The sequence below is a fragment of the Podarcis bocagei genome (genome assembly GCF_964188305.1).
Source record: "Podarcis bocagei genome assembly, chromosome: 2".
NCBI classification, from domain to species: Eukaryota; Metazoa; Chordata; class Lepidosauria; order Squamata; family Lacertidae; genus Podarcis; species Podarcis bocagei.
The window spans coordinates 53911334-53935881 of record NC_138126.1 but is presented as its reverse complement, the minus strand read 5'-3'; the positions used below and the strand labels follow the sequence as shown (position 1 = coordinate 53935881).

At 41.9% G+C, this 24548-nt stretch overlaps 2 protein-coding genes across 4 annotated transcripts in view; one reads left to right on the top strand and one right to left on the bottom strand.

Annotated features, from left to right (window-relative positions):
• TAMM41 (TAM41 mitochondrial translocator assembly and maintenance homolog) overlaps window positions 1-6549 on the bottom strand; it is a 141959-nt gene extending 135410 nt beyond the window's left edge. For all 3 annotated transcript variants that reach the window (XM_081177108.1, XM_081177107.1, XM_081177109.1), the window contains exon 1: window positions 6518-6549. The gene's annotated coding sequence lies outside the window, so the exon portion shown is untranslated. The remainder of the gene's footprint in view (window positions 1-6517) is intronic.
• Window positions 6550-6574: 25 nt separating this feature from the next.
• Window positions 6575-24548, top strand: part of SYN2 (synapsin II) — a 150392-nt gene continuing 132418 nt past the window's right edge. Inside the window, exon 1 of the mRNA XM_081176733.1 lies at window positions 6575-7471. Coding sequence (XP_081032859.1) covers window positions 7083-7471 — 389 coding nt within the window. The 5' untranslated portion in view covers window positions 6575-7082. The remainder of the gene's footprint in view (window positions 7472-24548) is intronic.

The window sequence follows — 24548 nt, the reverse complement described above, 5'->3', positions numbered from 1 at the left end:
TGACTTACCTGGGAGTAAGGCCCATTGAATTAAAGAGAACTTATTTCTGAGCATTGGTTAGGATGCACCTGTAATTTACCTGGTATTTCTAAAATGTATAACCCACACCTTCAGTGTCAATTGGCATTTCCAGAGTGGTTTACAAACAAAATAAAAAAGTGCTACAAAACATCCACACAACTATAACAACACCAACAATAATTATTGTACTTCTCTACTATTATAATAGTAGAGAAACCAAAATACAACAAATCTGCCAGTAAAAACAGAAGCTGACAACAGCATAAAAGGGCTTAACAACATTAAAGTTATGCTAAAAGACCAGGAAAATGTTCTAAGGCTCTTAACCAAGAAAATATTAATTCATGCTGTTATTCCTCCAAGATGTGGGGTTGACCCTAGGTCCAAATTGAGTATCAGGTTGAAGGATTAACTGTGAAATCTGAAATTGACTTTGGAATATGGGTGAAACCTGAATTTATAATAGCATTAATTAAGAATTTCCAAAGACTTCTAACATGCCTCTATCAGCAAAGTCTCCTATATCAACATTTTCCTTATTTCTCCTTAAATAAGACCTTTATGCTGTGTCAGGGATAGCAGTTTTGTGGTATGATCAGATCCTGGCTCAAGGGAAATTGTTCTGGCATTGCATTGAAGTCAGACCCATTTAACCCCAGTTCTGTAAACTCCAGTAATGAAGGATTACATTATACACTATCAACTCTGGGTTGCATTTGACAATTCTCATCTGGTGCTCATTTTCATCAGAAGGGTGGGATATTAATGTTTTAATTATACGTTTTCCCCAACATGCATTATGGGTAGTTAAGTTTTTTTAAAAAAACATTAACATAATATACTCTTTTCACTTGTTTAAATGTCTTGGGAAATTAAAACTAAACCTGTATCAATAAATAATTCAGGTTTATGGTTCAGCTACTGCTCTCCTTTCAAATTCTTTGTTGACTTGCAACCGTATTGTAACTTATCTAAATTTTACAGTCCGTTATTATTTTGTGCAAACTAAAGCAACAATTACCGGTAATTAGAACAACTTGTGTGCACATAATTTTGTTGTCAAATCATTATTATGAATCCATTAATTCAGATAACAAGTTAATGCACAAAACAAGCTTGAATGAGTTTTAATTCCACATGATTAGCTCTCATTTGGTACATTGCTATGAACTCTACAGTCTTTTTGTGAGCAGAGAGTTACCTCTTGCTGTGTGCAACTGAAATCCAAACCTTTGGGGATTATCATACAATGTATGGAATCTATAACAAAATGTTGCAGTGTAGAGTGCTCCTTTTCATTATATCTGACAAAATGCTTAATATTCTTCCCCTCTCCTCAGGAGTCCCCCCCCCCCAAGATTTTTTGTACATCTGTAATCCTTTGGCTCTCCCATACCTTGTAATACCCTTGTGTGGATGGTGCTAATTGAGTAAAGGTACTAATTTGGCTATGTAATGATTGTCACCAACCCCAAATGTAATCAGTTGTACATTTTCCATACACTTGTGGTGTGCTATCACTGAACATTTTTTAATGTAACCCAAAAGGAATATTTGCATTGCAATCTTATTTACTACCATTTGGAGATGCTGGATTAAAACTTAAGAAACTCATCAAAATAGGATTTACTAGGTGAAAGAGAGATCCCTAAATGTGATGTTACATACACATGAAAAATTACAAGACAAGCTACTTTGACTAGGAAAGACTATAAATTTTTGAAGAAAGATCCATGGGAGTATAACTGTCTTAGTTTGGCCAGCATATAGGTTACAACACTGCAGCTAGTAGCCTTATTAGCTTTCAGGATGTGGTTAAAAACATCATAAAACACCAGTGTTGGCTTTTATCTTATTAAGCCAGGCATAGGCAAACTCGGCCCTCCAGATGTTTTGGGACTACAGTTCCCATCATCCCTAGCTAACAGGACCAGTGGTCAGAGATGTTGGGACTTGTAGTCCCAAAACATCTGGAGGGCCGAGTTTGCCTATGCCTGTATTAAGCCAAAATCGGCACTGTAGCTTCAGAACAAATGAACAAGAAACATTATGTTCCACTGTGTAGCACCATGGACAGCACCCAATCACATCAAAATGTATGCTTATATTTCTTTAGTTGTGCCTATTCTTTTCTAAAATAGAATAGTTATTAATATGATTTATTTATTAAATTTCTATCCTGCCATTTCTCCCAAAAGAGTCCAGGGTGGCAAATGACAAAACAGCAGAACAAAAAAATAAATTAAACATTATAAAAAGGTTAAAAATATTTAAATAATAATTTAAAATAGGATATTTATTAATAATATCACTATATTTTCTATTACTCCTATATTAAATTAAAAATCAGAAAACAAATTACTAGAATATGTGGACTGTGTGCAATTCAGGTCTATACATAGTAGAGCCACTGAAATTAGTGAGCTTCAGTCACATCCATTTAATTAAATGAGTCTATTTTCATGCAGTTCTTAACGGCTTATTATGTACACACTGGTATGATCCTGCAAAGTATTTCCTGTGTTCTTATTGTGAAGGAAATGCTTCTTTGAAGTAGGCTAGCATTTACCTATTTAGAAAGCCCTTCTTCAGAACTAACAGCAACAATAACCCAAATTGTTGTCCTCTATAGATGGAATTAATGTTTGGTAATATTGTTTCTGGCCTTAGAAAACCTGCCTTATATGGAGTCATACTACTGGTCCATCTAGCTCAGAATTGCTCTACGCTGATTTGCAGTGGCTCCGCAGGCTGCAAATGATAGTACTTCTCTTTTCCACCTGGAGATACTGGGGTTGAACCTGGTTTTTGCTGTTACGTGCACAGAATGTATTTAACCCTTACCATATATGGGAATGTATACCTATGTACAGTGGTACCTCGGGTTGCATACGCTTCAGGATACAGACACTTCAGGTTACAGACTCCACTAACCTAGAAATAGCATCTCGGGTTAAGAACTTTGCTTCAGGATGAGAACAGAAATCGCGCAGCAGCGGGAGGCCCCATTAGCTAAAGTGGTGCTTCAGGTTAAGAACAGTTTCAGGTTAAGAACAGACCTCCAGAACGAATTAAGTTCTTAACCCGAGGTACCACTGTACCGCAATAATTAGGTTGAGAAAATATATTGAGTCAGTGTGTAGGAGTGGTTAGACTGTCAGAATATAAATGAGGAGTTCAATCTATACTCAGCTGGGTGACTTTGGATCAGTCATTGTCTTTCAGCCTATCATATCACAAAGAATTGTTATGACAAAAGGGTGAGTCATATACATGTCTACTCACAGAAGTTTCTCAATTCTGCTGTTTGACAATTATTTATTATTTTTACCCCATGCTTAGGGGTAAATGTTCTCCATCACACATCTTCTATTGCACAGTGGTCTTGCACAAAATCTCCTGGAACACCTCCCAAGATCGGCTCTTTCTTTGCTTTATGATTGAATCAGTTCTCAGGTCTTTGCCTTGCTATTCTTTCGGTCCCCTGCAAGTGGTTGCTGGCACTCTGTAACTGCACTGAAGGCCTTCTTCTCCATTAACCATGAGGCTGTGGCAGACTTACAACTCTGATGAGGCTAGCTGATTCCCCAAATCACCTCCAAACTTTGCTAATTTCTGCTTCCAAATAAACTTAACAGTTTTGTTGGGTGGAAAGTGGCACAGCTGGTTCAAATAACAGACTCAAATATAAACCTTAATGAATTACAATTGTAACTATACATTCTGCCACACATCTGCACCTGATGTGCGGTAAACTCAAATCCTCATTTTGACTTGATCAGATGATTCAGATATGCAAGTTACACCAGTTTAGTCATTTGAACAGAAAGAAGACAACAAAGCAGGCTTGCACTAACAAGAATGTTAGCATACTAGCAGTGATCGCTGGAGTAAAATGTCAGCTGGAGACCAGTTCTCTACCCTCAGAAATACTAATAGAGTTGTTGATGGTGACTGATCAACCTGAAAGTGAATTGCAAGGAATATACACCACCATACAGAACCCAAGACTGATTGATTCTGATTGGCTCTTTGGGTGGATTCACATTTACCATATGGTTATTGCTTTAAAATTCTTCCTGTATTCGTTTTAATTACATGCAGAGCTAGTTGTTTATAGAGTTTGGCTGGTGCTGCATCATGATCAAATGGGTCAATAGACATTGATAGCTGACATGCTGTTTTAGGAAAAGCATATTTACTTCACACTGTGTAGCATCAACAAATGTCCAGTGAACGCTATGTGGTCTGTAAAGTATTTTGGGGCCAAAAAGTTATTTTCATTGTGATAACCATAGTTTTTGCTGCTTCTCCTTTTCTTGAACATTTTCTTGATATCCAAGTGCATCCATCTTGGCTGCCAGTCCTGGAAGACCTGCTCCCAGTTATTATATGGCTGCCCTTATGGATCAGGTAAGCAAGGTTTTCCAGAAGGAAAAATAAGAATAGTGGACTGGAAAATTGTGAAAACGTAGTTATAAATTATGGCTTAAAATCATTAAGTAACCCCACATTTTCTGTTTATCCAGCCTTTTTTAAATAGGTTTGTCTCCTTGAATTTGATATTGTGTGCTTGCAGTAACAAAGTGCTTGGTCATCTTGGCTCGCTGTGTTACAATGTCCATTCACTATGTCATATATAACCAGCAACCCACCAACTCCCCCAGCACAGTACTTGGCTGCAGATGCCTTCAGACTGCAGTCTCATTTTGATCAGGAATTTATAGCTAAGTATGAGATTCTGGTACCCTCAGCTAGGAATCTAACAATAGAAACATAGTGATAGATGGGATTTACCAGTTTTCACTATATAAACCTGTGTCATATTGCTATTTGTATTTTTTCCTTACAGATATCTGAAGGGAACATTTGAAATGTAATTCTTGAGTGAAAACAAACAAACAAACAAAAAATCATTCATTTGGCATCTGGTGGAGCTAAATATTTCATACAAAGAACTGTGTTATTGTGCAGCCTAAATAATAAATGGTTGCTATGTTTGCTTTAATGGCTCACATATTACTCTGGCATAAAATTATCTTTCAAAATGTTGCATATTATGCAGGCGATTTTACTATGTCCATTTTTATGCTATACTCAGTCACCTTAACTGTGTATGAACTGTTTTATTCCCACATTTGCAATGGCCACTAATTTTTAGCAAACAAAAATTGATGATTTATCATATTGTTGTTTGAATCCCAATTTCTGAGTGGCAAAAGACTCCAGGGGTTCCAGCATTTACCCAGTTTCAGTGGAATGAAGGTCAATGGTGTTTTTAGGATATACAATTTAATTTACAGATCTATCTATCTCCCCTGAGCAAGGGGAAGGGGGCACAGCATCAACACTCCAACAAACCTTGTCTCCTTATTAGGCTTCTGGAGTGAAAAGCCTGTGTCTTGTCAGCTCCCATTGTCACTCAGTCTCTCACACAAACCAGCTCTCCTATTGTTCTGCTTACAAAATGATGTTGTATCTAGTCAGGTGAATAAGTGGGGGGAAATGCCCACCCCCTGCTGGAGAGTACCAACACTTGGCTGCTGCTATGGCAACATGACCAACCCTTCAGTTATGGAGATAGGTTGTTGAACTGGCCATCAGCTTGAGGAAAATGCACTTTGCCCCTTCCATGTCCTCCTGTTCTCTCTCATTCTCTTTGTGTTATTCCTTAGTGAGCCTATCATTTAAAACTGATTGCCCGTGCACATACAGAAAAGCACTATTTCAAGTCTCACCCATGAGGCACACTGAAGCAGGCAGCTGCCTCAGGCAGCAGAACCCCACTGGGGTGGTAACCCCCATGGGCGCCCCATTGGCCGCTGGAAAACTGGTGGCAGCGGTGATCTGGTGAGCTCTTGTGAGAACATGCTGCTGCCACTGCCACTTTTCAGTTTTCTGGCAATGGGGTGGGCCGATAAGCGTCATCCTCGCTTCTCCTGTGGTTGTGGTGAGCCACCACTGGAACCAGTGTGTGAGAGAGAAGCCATGCAATCCCGGATTTGGGAGGTTCTTTTGTGGAGTGGCAGCAACCAGGTGAGGCATCACCTTCTTGTTTTGCCGGGCCACCCCTGCACTAGCTGTACTATTTAAAAATGACACCATTAAATAACATTGAGGTCTCTTCTTCATGAAAGGGCACAGTTCCGAAAGTAGAGTTACATGACAGAACTGTACGAATGTACCCTGACAAGGCTGGTCAAAGACGTTGTAGTGCCTGAGGCAAACCGCAAAATGGTGTCCCCCTTCCTACCAAGGAAGGAGGAGTGAGTGAAGATGTACACTAAGAACAAGGAGGGAATAAAGATCTATAGTGGGATCTGCTGCCCATGTGGATCCTGCCGCCTGAGGTGGTTTCGGCACTTTGCCTTGTGGGTGGGCCGGCCCTGCCTCATGCTGATGGTGCCCATCAAAAAAATGTACCTGAGAACGTCCCATTCCCATGACAGTAAATGCTCTGTAGTGAAGCGTGGCTGGTGTAAAGGGCTTTCCTTACCAAATGGCTGGAGGGAGGTCGCAGCAGTCTGGAGTCCCGTCCCCCCCCCCCCCAGTTGTAAAGGAAACTTTCCCTAGGAAACTGGCAGCATCTCTCCCTGAGGTAAAGCACAGATGAGGGGAGGGGTTGTTTTGAAGAGGATTTTCCCGTGCTCCGGAGGGGAGGCAGGCGAGGCGGAGCGGGGGAGACCGGGACGGCGAAGGGCTTTCCCGCCGAAATGAGCGCTAGTGGGCGCTGAGCCCTCGAGCGCCGCCGCCCTGTCGGAGGGTCCCCCTTTCATCTCGCCAGTGAAGCGGCTGGGCGTCCTCCGCGGCTCTGCCTGTTCACATTCACAGCAGAAGAAGCGGGCTTGGGCGGCTGCCACCTAGAGACCGGAGGGCGGGAGGAGCGCGGAAGAAGCGGCAGCGGCAGCAGCAGCCGACGGCTCCAGCGCTGTGCAAGCGAGAGGCAGGCAGCCCTTTCCCTCTTCTGCGCGACCCAGCGAGGAGGCGGCGGCGTGCCAAGCGCCCAGCCAGCCAGGCTTTGTTCCTCCAGCCAGTCTCTTTCCCCCCTTCGTGGCGGCCAAATGATGAACTTTCTGCGGCGCAGGCTTTCGGACAGCAGCTTCATCGCCAACCTGCCCAATGGCTACATGACCGACCTGCAACGGCCGGAGCCCCAGCAGCCTCCCCCGCCAGCCGCAGCGGCGGCGGCGCCTGCTTCCTCGTCGTCCTCGGCCTCGGCTTCCCCGGCCTCGGAGCGCAGGCAGCCTCAGCCGGCGGCAGCGCCGCCGCCCCAGCAGCCGCCCCAGCAGCAGCAGCAGCAGTCGGTGGGCAGCAGCTTCTTCAGCTCGCTCTCCAATGCTGTGAAGCAGACGGCAGCCTCGGCGGGCTTGGTGGATGCCGGCTCGTCCTCCTCGGCGGCTGCCAAAAAGTTCAAGCTGCTCCTGGTCATCGATGAGCCTCACACGGACTGGTAAGGTGCTCTTTCCTTCCCTCAACCACCCCGCCACCCCCAGCTGCAAAGTGTCCGGATTGGTGCCTCTCCTCACCCCACCCGGTTCGGAGTGGCAGAAGGCGGGAAAAACGGCAAGCCCTAGTAGGCGCTACAGCCGTGCCTTAGTGCGCTGGAGAAAAGCCCGTAGGCTTTGAAGGAGCGCGGAGAAAATGCTTGTCACGGGCGCCCACTGGGCTGCAAGGAGGACGAGGGGGGGGGGGGGACTCGAATGCCGCTGTGTTGAGGCAGCAACAGGGCATAGGAAAGGTGGGCTGTCTGTGTGCTGAAACGGCAGAGAAAGGGTCACCTCCCAGCTTTACTCTGTATGCAAAAGAAACAACAAAAAACAAAACCCAACCTTCAACGTGGGGGGAAAAGCCAACGGACCTGCCTGTAGATTGTCACGTGCCGCTATTATGCATGTGCATATTTGGCTGGGAGTACATGTGCTGGGAGCTTCCAGCTGACTGCAGCTTCCCAGCGCGCAACACGCTCGGTGAATTTACACCAGTACCATCACCCATGGCGGCCTTTGTGTACAGATTCCCTGCAAGGTTTTTGCAGGGGCTGAGGGAAGTGTTCATTAAACCCTGCAAATTTATCTGTGGTGCTTAGTTACACCAGAGATGGAACCTGTGAGACAAGGCGAGTGAGACTGGTGTGTTCCCAGATACAGTATAAGTTTTAAAACCACTATGTACAATTTGCCTAAATATTGTGAACATGCTCTCTATTTGAACAGAGACAAGCTTTTATCAGATTCGTTCCAAATAGATGAGAGTAACTTCATCAGATCTGGAGTGTTTGGATTTTAGTCCTATTTAACATAGTTGTTTCCACAAAATATGTATAGTGACTGCTAGATCACTGGCATGTATCCTGTGTGAAAGCAATTTTATTGTACATTGTTTTGACAAGATATTAAACCTCAGTTTACAAAAGGGATGTGAAAAGGTGAGGTCTTACAACAGCAAAAAAATAACCAATCTGGATGTAAAGTATCAAGAGAAGTTTTCAGTTATCTGATTTTGGAGCTAGTCTGTTTTCCTTGAGGCTCTGGAAAAGATTTACATAGTGAATTTGGGGAATGATCTGTGAGTACCTGATGCGGCACTATTACTGAAGCTGACGAAGGTGTGGATTTGATCAGCTATCTAAATGAAAGATGATTGGGAGCTCTGTGGAATATAAGGATTTGTAATGTATTTTTAAAAAGAAATAATGTTTATACAGTGTTGGCCATGAGGTCAAATGTGCTGCAGATTATAACACAAACGATTGCTTTGTACAACACTTTAAATAGCATGCCTTTCCTGTGTACCTGACAGCCATGTTTATGTGTCCACTCTAGTCACAAAAGCATATGTTTCAATACATGTCTTAATCTTTGCAGTACCATGATAATCCAGTGCAATGCATGTCCACTTGGAAATAATCTCCACTGTGGATGGTGGTCCTTGCTTCCTAGTAAGCGTGAATAGGATTATACACAATTACCTGGCAGTAAGGCTGCAAATCTAATCCCATTCACCTGGGAGTATGCTCCATTGAATTCAATAGGACTTACTTCTGAGTAGATTGTTAGGATTATGCCTTTAGTCTCTTTAAACTCAGTGGGGTATGCATCGGATTAAACATGCATAGGATCACAGTGCTGTTTTGCTGCAATACACTAACATTCCTGCTACTTTGGATGTTTGTGGTGTGCATGAAAATTAATAGAGGTTTTAAAACAGTGATAAGCACTGAACATACAACTGCTCGCATCTTTCATTTTCTATCTGCCTGCACTGTGTAATGTGGTTATTGTGGAAATTAAAGCAAAAACAGTTAATGGTTTAGTATTTGATTTAGATTATCTTGCCTTGGTTTCCCCCCTCTGGTATTATGTGCAAATGATAGTTCTAGATAATGAACTAATACAGCTCACAGCAAGAAATCTTACTTTTTAACTCAAAATGATAGTGTGAATTTAAAGGAAAATGTGCTACCACAAGATGTGGTGATAGCAACTGGCTTATAAGCATAAATAAATTCAAAAACAGGACTATTTATGGTTATTAGCCATGATAGTTAAATGGAGCTTTCATGCCAGTAGCATTTGGAGTACTAAATGCTAGGGACAAATAAAAGGAGATCCTTCATGCCTTGCTTAAGATGTTCCAAAGATGTTTGAATGGCTGCCTGTTGAAAATGAGATGCTAGGCTAGAGGGGCCTTGGTCTGATAGTCTAACTCGTAAACCAAATCCTGGGTACTTTTGCTTCAGTGACAGCAACTGTCAGACATTTCCCAAGGGGGCATATCCCTTTGGTTTCTGTGCAGCAACACAGCATGTGCATTTCCCCACCAGACTAGTGATGCTCATGTACCTTTGAGTATTGCCTCCTGCTATTCATGTTTTCTATTTTCAAAATCTCTTAAAATTCATATCTCTATTACAATAGATTCCAAGGTACACTGGATTTTATTTTTATGACAATCATAGTATAATTCACCAACATTTGGTTAAAGGAACACTCTGTTCCGGATCTAGATAATAAACTGTGGTTTAGGAAATGTCAGCTGTGGTGTCCCTCTGTTAAATATGTCTGTTTTATGTACCTGAGTAATTCTATTTAAGCTCTATATTTGGAAGGCTTTTTTGTGGTATCAGCAGCCCATATCCCAATTCTACCTCAGCTTATTACATAATTATAGTCAATGTGCCACAATTGACAGAGGTTTGTGCTTCTTCACACCTTGTGTTTCTGCTTCATCCCATGAAGAGTCTGGAAAGAACAGTTTGGTAATGCAGTTTGGTTTTTCTCCATTTCCATCCTACTTTAGTGAGTATTTTGGAACAAGTTTCCTTTCCCCTTTTTTAAATAAGTGCCTAACTATACACATAGTTTATGTTGACAAATAGCTGGGAGTACTTACTATGTTATAAAAGTAAGAATTTTGCTGCTCATACTTTATCAATCTGAGTATAGGTGAAGGAAGAAACAGGATAATTATGATATGTGGTCACCAGAATTGTTTAAACTGTGAAAACAAAAAATTGCTTCATTTTTGCTACCATGTGAAAATTGGTTGTGCTATTCTAAAGTACAGTCATACCTAGGGTTACAGACACTTCAGGTTGCATTTTTTTGGGTTACGGATCGCTGAAACCCGGAAGTACTGGAATGGGTTACTTCTGGGTTTCTGCGGTTGCGCATGCGCAGAAGCACTAAATCGCGCTTTGTGGATACGCAGAAGCACCGAATCGCAACCTGCACGCGTGCAGACGCGGGTTGCAAACGCTGCGGGTTGCAAACGTGCATCCCACACGGATCACGTTTGTAACCCGAGCGTCCACTGTAATGCTGTCAATGGTCGCCAAAAGGATGTAGTAATGGGATGAGAGCTTAAGGAAATAAAAATTGGACTGTTTTTATCTTGAATGGTCACTGTTGGATATAAACATGTGTTTCTTTCTTCAGTAATAAACTAATTTAGAATAGATTTCAGCATGCTGGCACGGCACCATGATAATTATTATTCAAAATTGTCTTTCCAATCAATACATCATGCCCATATTGATATTTCTACAAACATTAATGTCTTGCTTATTTATATATACATACAATCATAACTGTAGAGTTGGAAGGTACTACGAGGGTCATCTGGTCCAACCCCCTGCAATGCAGGAATCTTTTGCCCAGTGTAGGGCTCAGGCCCACAATCCTGAGATTAAGAGTCTCATGCTCTGAGCTATAGCTAAGGTACTAGATGGATTGTACATTGCACCTGCTTTCTTTGGATTACAGTAGTTACTTAGGCTCAGCAAAGACAATTTTTGAATATCGCAATGCTGAAAACTATTGATTTTGTCCCCTGCCTATTCTATTCTAAAGTTCTATATCTAAAACTCAGAAACAAAACATAGGATTTTGCATATCAATGAGAAATTAGATGGGGAGAGTATTCAACCGCACAGCTGTCTTTTTAAGATTCATATTCAGAAGCGAAAGCAAAGAAAAAAAAGAAGAAAATGTTTAGCATCAGCTTTGGAATTGGGGGTAACTCATTTGTCTCAAGTTTTATAGGCCTAAATTTGGGCAACACAGTTGAGAGGTTTGTTGTCTTGAAGCTAAACTCCTACCCCTGCAAATATTTATTCTAGGATGAGCCAGAGCAAAGCTCTTCCTAGCACCTAGAACTAGGTATAGCCAGTCTTGGGCAAACCCCTACCTCTTGGGTTTCCTTGTTTGTGTTCCAGAAGCTGCAGCACACTGCCCATCTGCAGGGCAGGCCTTACTATTAGTAGGCAAAACTTGCAGATAGTTGCCTGGGTGACTTTTCCTTCTCAGTACTTCCTTCGTCTATGTGTTTCTCCATAATAGCAGTAGTGGGCAACTGAAGGCCCAAGGTTATAATGGTAAATGAGGTGGTGAAAATGTTGAGTAATAAGGAATTGCAATAGCAGCAGAGGAATCCAATTAGGCTTCATAGTAAGCTAGGTAGAACACTGCTCTTAACTGGACCCACTTGTGGGTCGCAGCCCAATCCAAGGTAGATTGCAGCAGGAGCACTACTGCCATGCAGGTATGTTCAAAAAGACTTAAGAAATGGGTGCCCAAATGCTTGTTTTGGTTAGAAGTGGGTTCTGGGTCTGAAAAGGTTAGAGGACAAACCATTGGGTTGAAAGGTTCAGGCTTCAGCTTCTAGTGTAGTTTGCTTGTTTAGTCAAAATGTTACCCATTTAATTTAAATAATAATAATAATAATAATAATAATAATTATTATTATTATTATTATTATTATTATTATTATTATTATTATTATTATTATTTATACCCCGCTCATCTGGCTAGGTTTCCCCAGCCACACTGGGCAGCTTCCAACAAAATATTAAAATACAATAGTCCGTCAAACATTAAAAGCTTCCCTAAACAGGGCTGCCTTCAGATGTCTTCTAAAAGTCTGATAGTTGTTTTTCTCTTTGACATCTGGTGGAAGGGCGTTCCACAGGGCGGGTGCCACTACCGAGAAGGCCCTCTAACTGGTTCCCTGTAGCTTGGCTTCTCGCAGCGAGGGAACCGCCAGAAGGCCCTCGGCACCAAGCCAGTTTTTTTTAAAAAAAGATCAATATAGCCACTTTCTTATTTAGCAACAAAAAAGGTTACAGAAAACTTTCTGTTGTTATTATCAACATTCAAATGTCATTATTAGCACTCTTATTTTGCTACATAAAACATGATTTTATTTATATTATATTGTATTAAAATACATTCAGGCTTCTAACCACGGTGCAACAATATTTGGAAAACAACATTAACATTACAGTTGTAGGAGCTTAATCCCAAAAAAAAAAATATGTTCCATTTTGTTAAAAACAAGATGTTCTATAACAAAGGTTGCATTTCGTCCCAAGGTTTAAATATCAAATAAAGCACATGTAAAGCATCTGAAACCATTATTTTCTGAAGTATTGCAAGCAGAGCAAATAAACAGAAAAAGAAATAACAAAAATAAATTTGAATGAGAAACCTGTATACAGAGCTTGATTATATTATATCTTATAAGCAGTTTTGCTTTTTTGGTACAAGATAGTAATTCTGGTGTATAGTGAAAACTTCCTAATTTTTTGTTGGTGCTTTCGTAGATGGAGGTTGTAGAACATGGATATTATTTCTGGAAGCAGCAAGATGGATTAGGTGCAAATGGATAATTGCCTTATAATTTAAACATACCTTTTTGGAGTATTAAATCGCTTCTTTAACATTTAATCCCTTGGAGGTATGAATCCATCAACCTTTTGATGGATGTGCATATATGTAATTTTGCAGAGCATTATGATTGACAGGATTTTATGCTAGAAGTACTACAAATGTAAACTGCTATTTTACATAATGGTTGTATAGAATTGATGCAGTGTAGATAGCCGCTGTCATTGGCTTGAAATAGTCTGAGTTCTTCACATTTGGTCCTTTAAAAAATATTCTGCAAAGAGATTTGGTTTAATTACTGACTGCAGTTTTGAAGCATTGTAAATTCAAGCACTCTAGAAGCCATGTGTTGTATGGTAACGTCATAGTCATTCTGGCCTTCTGGCACACACAGCTTCCTGTGAGGCTGCACAGATATTGCAAGCCCAGTGTGATAGAGCTCCTTGTAGTGTGCACAGGAGAAATGCATGGAAACCATGTCCCTAGCTGTCTCTTGGGCTCCTAAATGGCTGCAATCAGGTGTACTATCGTTGGGGGATCTATGCTTTCACTGCACAGCGATCCCTCTTGCTGTTCTGGCTTCTGAGATTCAGAATATTTTTTTTCTTGTTTTCCTCCTCCAAAAACTAGGTGCGTCTTGTGGTCTGGTGTGTCTTATAGAACGAAAAATACGGTAACTCTATTGCAGCTCCTGGTGATACCAATGTCATGGCAGGAAGGTCAGGTGTTATTATGTTATCTATGTGGGGCTGCCCTCAGGCCTGATCTGGATACTCCAGCTGGTGCAGATTGCAGCAGCAGCTAGATTGCTGATTGGGGCAGACGGCTAGCAGCATGTAACAGCTCTGTTAAAATTTCTACACTGGCTGCTCCTGTGCTGCTGGGCCAGGTTCAAAACCTGACCTGTTATACAAGGCCCAGAGCAATTTTAGTCCATGAAACCTGAGCCCTTCTCCCAGCAGAGATCCAGCAGGAATCCTTGGTTTTGACTTTCAGACGTCGCTTGAAGATTAAAAAAAAATGTCCACAGACCTATGCAGTTGTTTAAAGCAGGTACAGTCATACCTTGGGTTACAGCTGCTTCAGGTTGCGGGTTAGGGGTTTTTCGGGTTTCTTAATCTTTTAGCATATATTTGCATGGTGGTAGTACTCCTGTTATGACCCACCTTGGATCAGGCCACAAACCCCTAGCCCACAAACCCACCAGTTGAAGACCAGGGGTTTAAAGTATCTCTTTGGTAGGTAATCACTTAAATGACTGTTCTGTATTTTTAAACATATTTATGTTGCAGACAGTGGTATATAAATTCTGTGAACAAGGAAATTAAAAAAACAAACAAACCCTGACTTGTGTTCCCAGTTGTAGGTTTTTAGTCTCTCCCATACAAATAGGTACCTTCTATTGATTCATTTTGTTATCAGTTTCTTATACAGAGATCTTTCTGGGCATTTGCAATGGGAAAGCCAGTAAGTTTGGAGAAGATAACATGTCCCAACCTCTCAATTTAAAGGCAGGTTTTGTGTGTGTGTGTGTGTGTGTGTGTGTGTGTGTGTGCGTGTGAACTGGAACAACATTTGGGGCAGAGGCCGAGACAGAGGACGAGGGAGAACTCTGAGTGAAAGTATGAAAGCATCCTGGGGTTGATGTGGGGGTGGCAGTTCAGCTGTCTGATATTTCTATACCTCCACTTATGCTATGCTTGTCGTTGGTATCCGTCTGTCTCGGGAGACAATGGAAGTACAGTTGGGGGTAAAGTTAAACCATGGGAGAGTTACAGTGCCAGCTTTGTAACACAGAGTTAGTCTGCCAACAGGCCTAGTGCCTGATGCCAGCTCCCCCGTAGAGTATGTTCTTGGGGATCCTGCCATCTTCCATTCGGTTTGTATAGTTTTAATTAAAGCAAATATCATAAATTTTGCAAGAAGATCAAACCTATCCATTCTTAAGGAAATCAGCCCTGAGTGCTCACTGGAAGGACAGATCCTGAAGCTGAGACTCCAATAATTTGGCTACCTCATGAGAAGAGAAGTCTCCCTGGAAAAGACCCTGATGTTGGGAAAGATGCACAAGCAGCAAGGGACGACAGAGGACGAGATGGTTGGACAGTGTTCTTGAAGCTACAAACATGAGTCTGACCAAACTGCGGGAGGCAGTGGAAGACAGGAGTGCCTGGCGTGCTCTGGTCCATGGGGTCACGAAGAGTCGGACACGACTAAACAACTAAACAACAACAATATCATAAATTTCCAATGCTTTCTTCTAGAACACCTTACCTCTTGGAAAAAAATAAATACAGACCTCTACAACGATGTCTCTCTCCCCCCCCCCCCACTAGTGTATATGTGATTTAAGTGATTATTGTTAATATCTGCAAGGTGTTTAAAATTTGGGCATTGTGATTTTGACTGACTGCAATAGCATTACGATGTGTGATATTCCTGTAATACTGCAGGCAATTGCTTCATGAAGTTAAATAAATTCTGGCAAATATCCTTAGATTAGGGTCTTAAAAGGACTGCAGTTCAACTTGACTCCTGTGTCTGCAAATAGCACATTACTTTAAATATATATTTAAATGTATTGGGGTCATGTAGACCTCAACAAAGCAACAGTTAAGAAACAATGACAAATGCATTTGACATTGATTTTTGTTTAATATAAAGTACAGTGTGTGTGCGCGTGCGCGTGCGCGCATGCCCCCCTGCGTGCACATATTAAAGGCTATTTTTGTAACATAAAACTAAGCATGGTGAGGTAGAAGCAGGAGTCTGTAGCCTCTGATGTTGTGATTAAGCCTAGACCTGTGGTGGGGCATTAACACTGGGATTATCCACATGATTGAAGTCTGCAGGCTGCTGTCACCATGATCAGGCCTACTGTCAACCATGTCAACTTAGTCAGATGCCATGGCCCAAGTGCCCTGGAAGGGCATGCTAAAGACAACTGTCTCTTAGTCCTGGTAGAATAATGTAAGCCGTAGAAAGGGGTAAAGAATGGGCAGAATACTTGAGGCAGCTGGCTGCGGGAAGAAAAGAAGTAGCTCTGATTGGGAAACTGAATATTGCTAATTATGGCATCCATAATTGGCTTACTATGAGAGCAAGTAAAAAGTATTTTAAAAGCCATACCTTGTTTTACTCATTGGCTGAGGTCCTGTATCGGCCATGCTCATTTTGCTGTTGCTAAATGATCTCTTTATAAGTACCTTAATTGATCTGAGGCAGAGCAACTTGCTTTAATCTTTGCTATCTATTTTCAAGGGGCATGTACACTTGCTCTCACTTCATTCGTTATGGAAATTATAAAATGATTTCATTATAATAAACTTTAAATAGGTAAAATATAGTCCAATATTAGAGCATAGAGAAACAACATTGTACAGTCAATTAAATTCCCAAATGCAACAGAACAACCTGGGCAAGTCCAATTTGCAGTAGTTAATGAGAGCCAGTATGATGTCATTATAAATGAATATTGATTTTGAACAAGATCCACCAAGCTTCATTGAGAATCTCCAGAAATACAGGGTACTTCAACTGTCAAGCATCTGAGTACTATTGAGTTTTTGCTTCTTCTTTTAAAAGGCCTTGATAATATCCCCCTCAGCTGGTTTATCAGAATATGGCTAGTCATAAACAATAGCTATATCCATGTATACCTTTTTTATATAACATTCACACACCTTTATATATTTACTCCTTCACTTTTACCACATTCAGCCATCTGAAGGTCTTTGCTTCCTTTGATGACTTGGCCCTTTCTCCTTAATTGTTTCTTTGCCCTCCAGCCCTACTAGAAAATTCTGAAGCAAAATGTGTGTGTACCCTTCTAAGTGATTTCATTTTAAATTATTACCCCTGCAAGCTATTTTGGGGTGGTGTACTCACCATCTTCTTATGGTACACAACAGTCTAGACTCTCTGACCTTGTCTTGGGAAAGGGGAGTTGCATATAGAGAGTGAGTTTCTTTAGTTATTTTATTGTTTCCTGTTTAAATACTTGATTAATAGTATCATCTCTAAAGCACAGGGTTGATTTCTGACAGTCTACAAATAATTGCAAAAAATTAGTACTTCATTTCAAACTTTGTAACTGGAAAGTGGAGGTGAATAAATAAATCAGTGCATGTTGTTTTCAGATAAAATTTCAAATTAAGTGAATAGTTCATATCCTCCAAGTGTCCTGATTTTCCAGGGGCAGTCCCAGAATTATGAAAGCCATCGCGGCTTCTGATTTGATCCCAGAATGTCCCTATTTCCTGCACCAGTGTTGCTGCCACCAAGCTTCGGGGAAGAGGAGGAGCCAGCACTTTCCCCAAGTGGTGGCAGGGGTGGCTGCTGCGAGGGAGCATCCTGTGGCCTCTCCTCCCTTGGACAGCTCATAGCAGCTGCAGGGGCCCAGCCCTGTGTGATACACCAGCTCTGAGGGGCAGATGGCAGGGCCACGCGGGACGGGAAGAAGGAGGACCACAAGGTGTATTGACTGGGGGGGGGGTGCTTTGTGTGACCACATCTAACCTTGCACCTTTCTAAAATTTATTTATTGGGAATAAGGGTTTTTCTCAGTATGGTGGTGCGTGTGCTGTGTTCCCATTGGTGTGGTGATGGTGGCACTCGCTCTTCTCATAGGAAATGCTTTGGAGGCAGGAACACAAAAAATGTGGGATTGACGAAGGTTTGGGGGGAGTGAGGAATGGCCCCTATTTTCATGTTAGGAATGTTGGAGGGTATGATAGTTCTGATTGTACTATAGAATGCTGTGGGTGTTTCTTCTACCTGTCCAGGTTTGCTGTAGCATTGGGTGACCTCTTCAATTCAGCTTGCCTAGAGTAGCAGTTACCCAACAGGTGGTGCACTTGGTGACAGGTATCTTAGATGTGATAGCAAACAGTCATTCAAGTGAAGAGGATTGATGGATTCATATTTTGTGGTTTGTTCTGTTTTGGCTCATTTATTGTAATTTTATTGTTTTGATTCATTTATTGTACTTACTGTATATTTCCCCCCTCAATTAGGAAGTGTTATCTTTATTTGTTAATGCTTTATTGTTGTTGTGAGCTGCTTTGAACTCACCTTGGTTGTTGGAAAACAGCATAAAAATATTCAGACCAAACTAACTGTCTTGCCAAATAAGGGTTCCTAGTTTTGGGTACTGGCCCCCGCTTCTGTGCAATTTAACAGCAGCCTGTTCTGCAGACACTAATTGGTGATAATGTGTTATCTCCATGCTATCATGTATACTCACAACATTTTTCACTGCAAATGCATGCCCACTGTATTAAAAATGCAACCCTCATGTGACGTCTTTGAGAGCAACCCTAACAAACAGCTGGGAAGGCCCAGAGTAGTGGATTCATGTCTCTGTCTGTATTACTGCTGACTCCTGTCAACCATGGTGGAACTGATATTATTATTATGCAAGTACTGTTGTGGTAAAATAATGTATTATTTAATTCAGATAAAGTCATACATGTCAGGGCAAAAAAATCACATACATGCTCATGGTTTCTGAAGCCGTGGTGACTGACCAGGAAGAAGACCTTGGGGTTGTAGTAGATTGCTCAATGAAGTTGTGGACCCAATGTGCGACAGCTATGAAAAAGGTGAATTTCTTGCTAAGGATCATTAGGAATTAGTGAAAATAACACTGCCACTCTCATAATGCTGTTAAACAAATACAGTGGTACCTCGGGTTAAGAACTTAATTCGTTCCGGAGGTCCATTCTTAACCTGAAACTGTTCTTAACCTGAGGTACCACATTAGCTAATGGGCCTCCTGCTGCTGCTGCGCCGCCATCGTGCGATTTCTGTTCTCACCCCAAAGCAAAGTTCTTAACCCGAGGTACTATTTCTGGGTTAGCGGAGTCTGTAACCTGAAGTGTCTGTATCCTGAAGCGTATGCAACCCGAGGTACCACTGTACACGGTGTTACTGCATTTGGAGCACTGTGTACAGTTCTCACCCCCTCACCTCAGAATGGGTATTATGGATTTGAACAAGGTTCAAAAAGGGCAACGAAAATAATAAAGTGGATGGAACAACTTCCCTATGAGGAAAGATGGGAATATTCATGGTTATTTAGTTTAGAGAAAAGGCAAGAAAGAGGTGACATGATGGAAGTATATAAAATTATGCATGGTATGGAGAAAGTAGATAGAGAATTTCTCTCTCTCTCCCATAACACTAGAGCATATGGTAAGGCAATGAAGCTGAATGTTGGTGGATTCGGGACAGATAGTACTTCTTTATCAATGCATAATTAAACTATGGAACTAGCTCTTACAGGAGACAGTGATGGCCACCAACTTGGATAGCTTTAAAATAGGATTGTACAGATTCATGGACTTAAAGGCTTTCAGTGAATACAGTCATACCTCGGGTTGAAGTCGCTTCAGGTTAAGCCTTTCCGGGGTGCGCTCTGCGGCGACCCGGAAGTAAGAAACTCGGTACTTCCGAGTTTTGCAGCATACACAGACGCTCCAAATGACGTCACGCACATGCACGGAAGTGGCGAATCGCGACCCGTGCACGCACGGACGTGGGTTGCGTTCGCTTCAGGATGCGAACAGGGCTCTGGAACAGATCCCGTTCGCATCCAGAGGCACCACTGTACTGCCCATGATGGCTGCATTCATGGTTGGAGGCTGTATGTTTCTGAATGTAAATTGCTGGAAACTGCAGGGAGGAGAGTTCTCTTGCACTTGGGTCCTGCTTGTGGGCTTCCTGTAAGGATCTGGTTCGCCACGGTGGGAACAGGATGCTGAACTAGATGGACTATTGTGCAGATCAAGCAGGTTCTTAGGCTAGTGTGAGCTCATGGTTTGTCTCCCTCGAAACAAGCTGTGGACAAGGAAGGTTTTCCTTTGTTTGTTTATTGTTGCATCTTTATCCTACCTTTCCTCCAAGGAGCTCAAAGTGGCACCCATGGTTCTCTCCCTCTCCATTTTACCCTCACAAGTTTAGGCTATGAGATATGGTGGCTAGCCCAAGGTCACCCAGTAAGCTTCATGGCTGAGCAGGTATTTGGTTTCCAGTGTGGTAGTCCAACACTCTAACCACTGGCTCTTTAAGCTTACAGCTTGTGATTTGTTTGGGGGAACGCAAACCATAAGCCAGGATTTGGACATAAGCCAAACCATGGCTTAGCTCCCTGTAGCAATTACAGTGGTACCTCGGGTTAAGAACTTAATTCATTCTGGAGGTCCGTTCTTAACCTGAAACTGTTCTTAACCTGAAGCACCACTTTAGCTAATGGGGCCTCCCGCTGCTGCCGCTGCGCCACTACTGCGCAATTTCTGTTCTCATCCTAAAGCAAAATTCTTAACCCAAGGTACTATTTCTGGGTTAGCGGAGTCTGTAACCTGAAGTGTCTGTAGCCCGAGGTACCACTGTAGTTGTTGGACATAATGTGATTTGTTAAGCCTCTCTTTATCAAGAAGGTATTGGAAATTCATTTTTGTCTATTGTGAAGTTTGAAAGTTGCTCCTTGGCAAGACAATTCAAGTTGTGGAGGTTTCCTGTGGAAGTTTTAATGATGTCTCCTCCACCTTTTGACTTTGTAGTACAGAGATAGATTTGCTATGGATCTTTCTTGTCTCTGTAGTTTCACTCCTGCTGCAAGAAATCAATCATCCACAGAAAGTTGAGTCTAAAAAACCCACAATTTTATCATTTTTGAGAGCTGCTTGCAGTAAATCTCTTGAGGTATTACCCAGACAGAAAAATAAACAAGGCCTTATGTCCTCAGGATCTCTAAAACTGTTAATAGTATATTGAAGTGCTAACATACAACTTCTAAAAGTTGAATGTTTAACAGCTTACTTCATTTGAATCATTGACAAGGAAAACAGTAAATTGAAGGTAGTCTGAGTGGTGTGTGACAATGTGGGAAGTATTAGTCATAGTCATGCTTTGGCTCCCTCTAGCACTCTTTTTGACTATTGTCTAATTAAGTCCTCCTACCAGGCGCTTGAAGCATTTGCCTTCAAAACATTTGTAATAACCCTGAAAGTACAGCATTGATAGAGCAGAAAAATGGCTTCATTAGGAATGAGTTGTGTGATGCTTACATGATACAGTCACTTCACCTGTAGAGGACTGTCTCATGTTTCTTAAGTTAAAGCAGAATGGTAGTGAAGAAAGCAGTTGGACTGGGAATCCAGCTATCCCTAGTACAAGTCCAACATTCTATGCACCATACCACATTGGCTCTCATTAACCAACATAAAATATTGTTGCTTTTATTAGATACGTTTGGATGCATGTTATTATATTTCAGCCTAATTTATATAACAGCGTTGATGTGATTATATAATGTACCTAATCTGTGGACAAAATAAGTGTAATAAAAATTGCAGTGTTGGGAAAGGACACACACACATGGCACAAGTACCCACTTAATATTATTTGTCCCAGTTGGTATTAAAAACAATACATTTAAAGTTAAACAGATAGACATTTTGAGGCCAGCAAGTAGTTTTACAATTGATCCGTGCCATCTTGTGTTGCTCTAATGGTGTGTTGGACATAATGGTCCTGTGCGCCCGGTCTTCCCATGTATAATAAAAGCAAACCCAATGTTCTCTATCCACATTTTTGTTTTTATAAGGTCATCTATCATCTTTTCTGCAAACATAATACACGGAAATAAGCCTGTCAAATGTAATGGAAGCTGAAGGCTGACACAATCCAATATGTCAGTGTGAACTTTCTAAGCTGGCAAAAATTGTAAAAAGAAAGAGGATGCCATTTCAATTATTGCACGTTGGGTTTTCTACGAGAAGTACATTCAGGGTAGGAAATGCTCGTGTATATAACAAAACTAGCATTGTGACAATATTTTTGCTTCCCGTTTAAAAGTAATCTGACATTGTACAAAAACGGTATTGTTTACTTATTACCTTCAGTTATGCAAGACTGCTTGAAACTGCTTCTGTGTGCCGGCTTGCTGCCACTGTCATGATGAGGCCAGGCACTGCATGGCCGCTCCGAGTGTCTCGCCACCCCCACTCACTCACCCTCTTTGGCCTTCTTCTTTTGGGTCAGCAGAACTGTCACATGGGGAGTGCTCATCACCACCTGCCCGTCCCTCGCTCGCTCACGTCCGTTTTATTCCTTGGGCAGGATCTGAGAGTCTCTACACCCTCCGACTGCCGTCGCCCTCTCCCTCTCCCTCACTGCCCCACAAGCAGGCAGCAACTTTATTTCTTGTGGGGAAGGGTGGAGGGGCACACGCCTGTGGTGACTGTAGCTGAAGTGGAAATGACCAGAGCGCAAATACACAACTGAGTGCATGAAAAGTGTGCATATGCATGAACCCTGATCTGCACCTGTCAGGGAACTGCCATCGGAAGGACAGGAGGTGGAAGGGCTCACACAGGTTGGGAGAGACTCAGCAGCTGAAGAGGGAACCAGCAGGGGGAGAGGAGGTGCTCCGAGGGAGAGTGAGCAGGAGGGATGGCTCAGAGACACTTCCAGCGAGGACAGTGGGGAGGTTTCAGGACCTCCTATAGGGACACCCACTCCTCGCCGGAAGCTGTCACGCCGAGAGTCCAGAAGACGCGTTTCCGTTAAGGAGCTTTTATGTTGGAAACGATTCCGAAAGCAGCCACTGTCGGAATCTGCCAGCGACTGACGGAGCCATGCTTAAGGCGCTCCGTCACAGACAGAGGTTTGCGGACTTGACCAAACTCTGAGGGATTAGCATTTTACGCACAAGCAGCTCATCATCCCATCACAGCACCATTTCAGGGGGAAGGAGAGATTGCTTGGAGAGGGGCTGCTGCCTCACTCCAGGATTTTCCTTTTTCTCCTTGGTTCTGCAAGAGATACGGAACTGCAAAATTAGCAAAGATTTATCACAATAGTGATAATCTTTGCGGGAAATGTAAAGAAAAAGAAGGTACCTTTTATCATATGTGGTGGACTTGTCCCAAGGTGAAAGACTTCTGGGAGAAGATTTATAATGAATTGATTTTTTTTTTTGAAATATACATTCAGTAAGAAACCAGAGGCCTTTCTTCTTGGAATGACAGATTTGGATTTGCCCAAGAAAGATGTTAAATTATTTTTGTATGCCACAACTGCAGCAAGAATTTTGTTAGCGAAGAATTGGAAAACACAAGAAGTACCAACAGTGGAAGATTGGCAGATGAAGATGATGGATTTTTCGGACCTGGCCGACCTGACTGGAAGAGTCCGCGACCAGAAGGAGGAGGAGTACCAGGAAGAATGGAAGAAATTTAAAGATTATTTAGCTAAATATGTCAAGATAATTTAATTGGAAAAACTTGCAAATATTAGATAGGTTTAGGATTGAAATATGTAAGGATAAGATTTAAGATATTTAAAGCTAAATTAGAAAGAACGAAAGATGTTAAGTGATTAAGTGAACTTTCTTGAGAAAATTGATTTTGGAAAACTGTTAAAATGATATATAATGAAATTCAATCAAGGGGATTTGAGGAAGTCACTTAATAATGTTACTAAGAACAGGATGCATGTATGTTTGTATGTCTGTTTGTTTTAATTTTTTTGGAAAATTAATTAAAAAAATGAAGAAAAAAAAGAGATACGGAACTGCCCCTGGCTTGAGAACTGGCTATGTGCTTGGTAAGTTACTTGGTGGCACAGAACAAGGAGGAGTGTTCCAATCTGCTCCGTTTATTGCTGGGTAGTGGACTGGAACATGCTTTCCTATTTCCAGAACACTTGGCCAAAAGGAGAAGTGCAGAAGGAGGAAGGAAGCAGAAATCCCTTCAAAGCAAATGTTGCCATATTTACCCTCCTTTCCACACAGGCATGTTTCACCCGTAGGGAGAAAGAGTGAGAAGGATGTTTTGCTTCCCCATCACAATGCTGCACAGGGCAGTCTCTTCTCTGTTGAGTCTAGTACGGCAGTGGTACCCACCGCTTTGCCTACTTTCCCTAAACGATAGATGTGGCTCCTGGATTTATTTCAGATACCACTGCCACTGCTGAAGCTTCTGGAAAATTTGCAGGATGCCAGGTGGGCCAAATAATGAAAGGGAGAGGGATGAAGCCTATGGGCTGCTGGTTCACCACTGCAATTGAAAAGCATATTAAATATTTTATGGTGAGGAAAATTAAGAATTCCCTCTTGTCTACTGAGTGACATTTTAAAAAAACAAATCTTCACTTTTGGCCAGCACAGGTTAGTAGCCTTGATTTAGAGCATTATAAATCATTGATATGTGCAGCAGCAGACAAAGTTTTGGCTTGGCATTTAGGAAGACTATAGGAAATTAATGTTCTTACACTGCACATTTTAAGGACTTCAGAGGCAGAAGAGTTTTATACAGCACATACACAGAAAAAGAGGTCCCATTTCTACTGCACCTC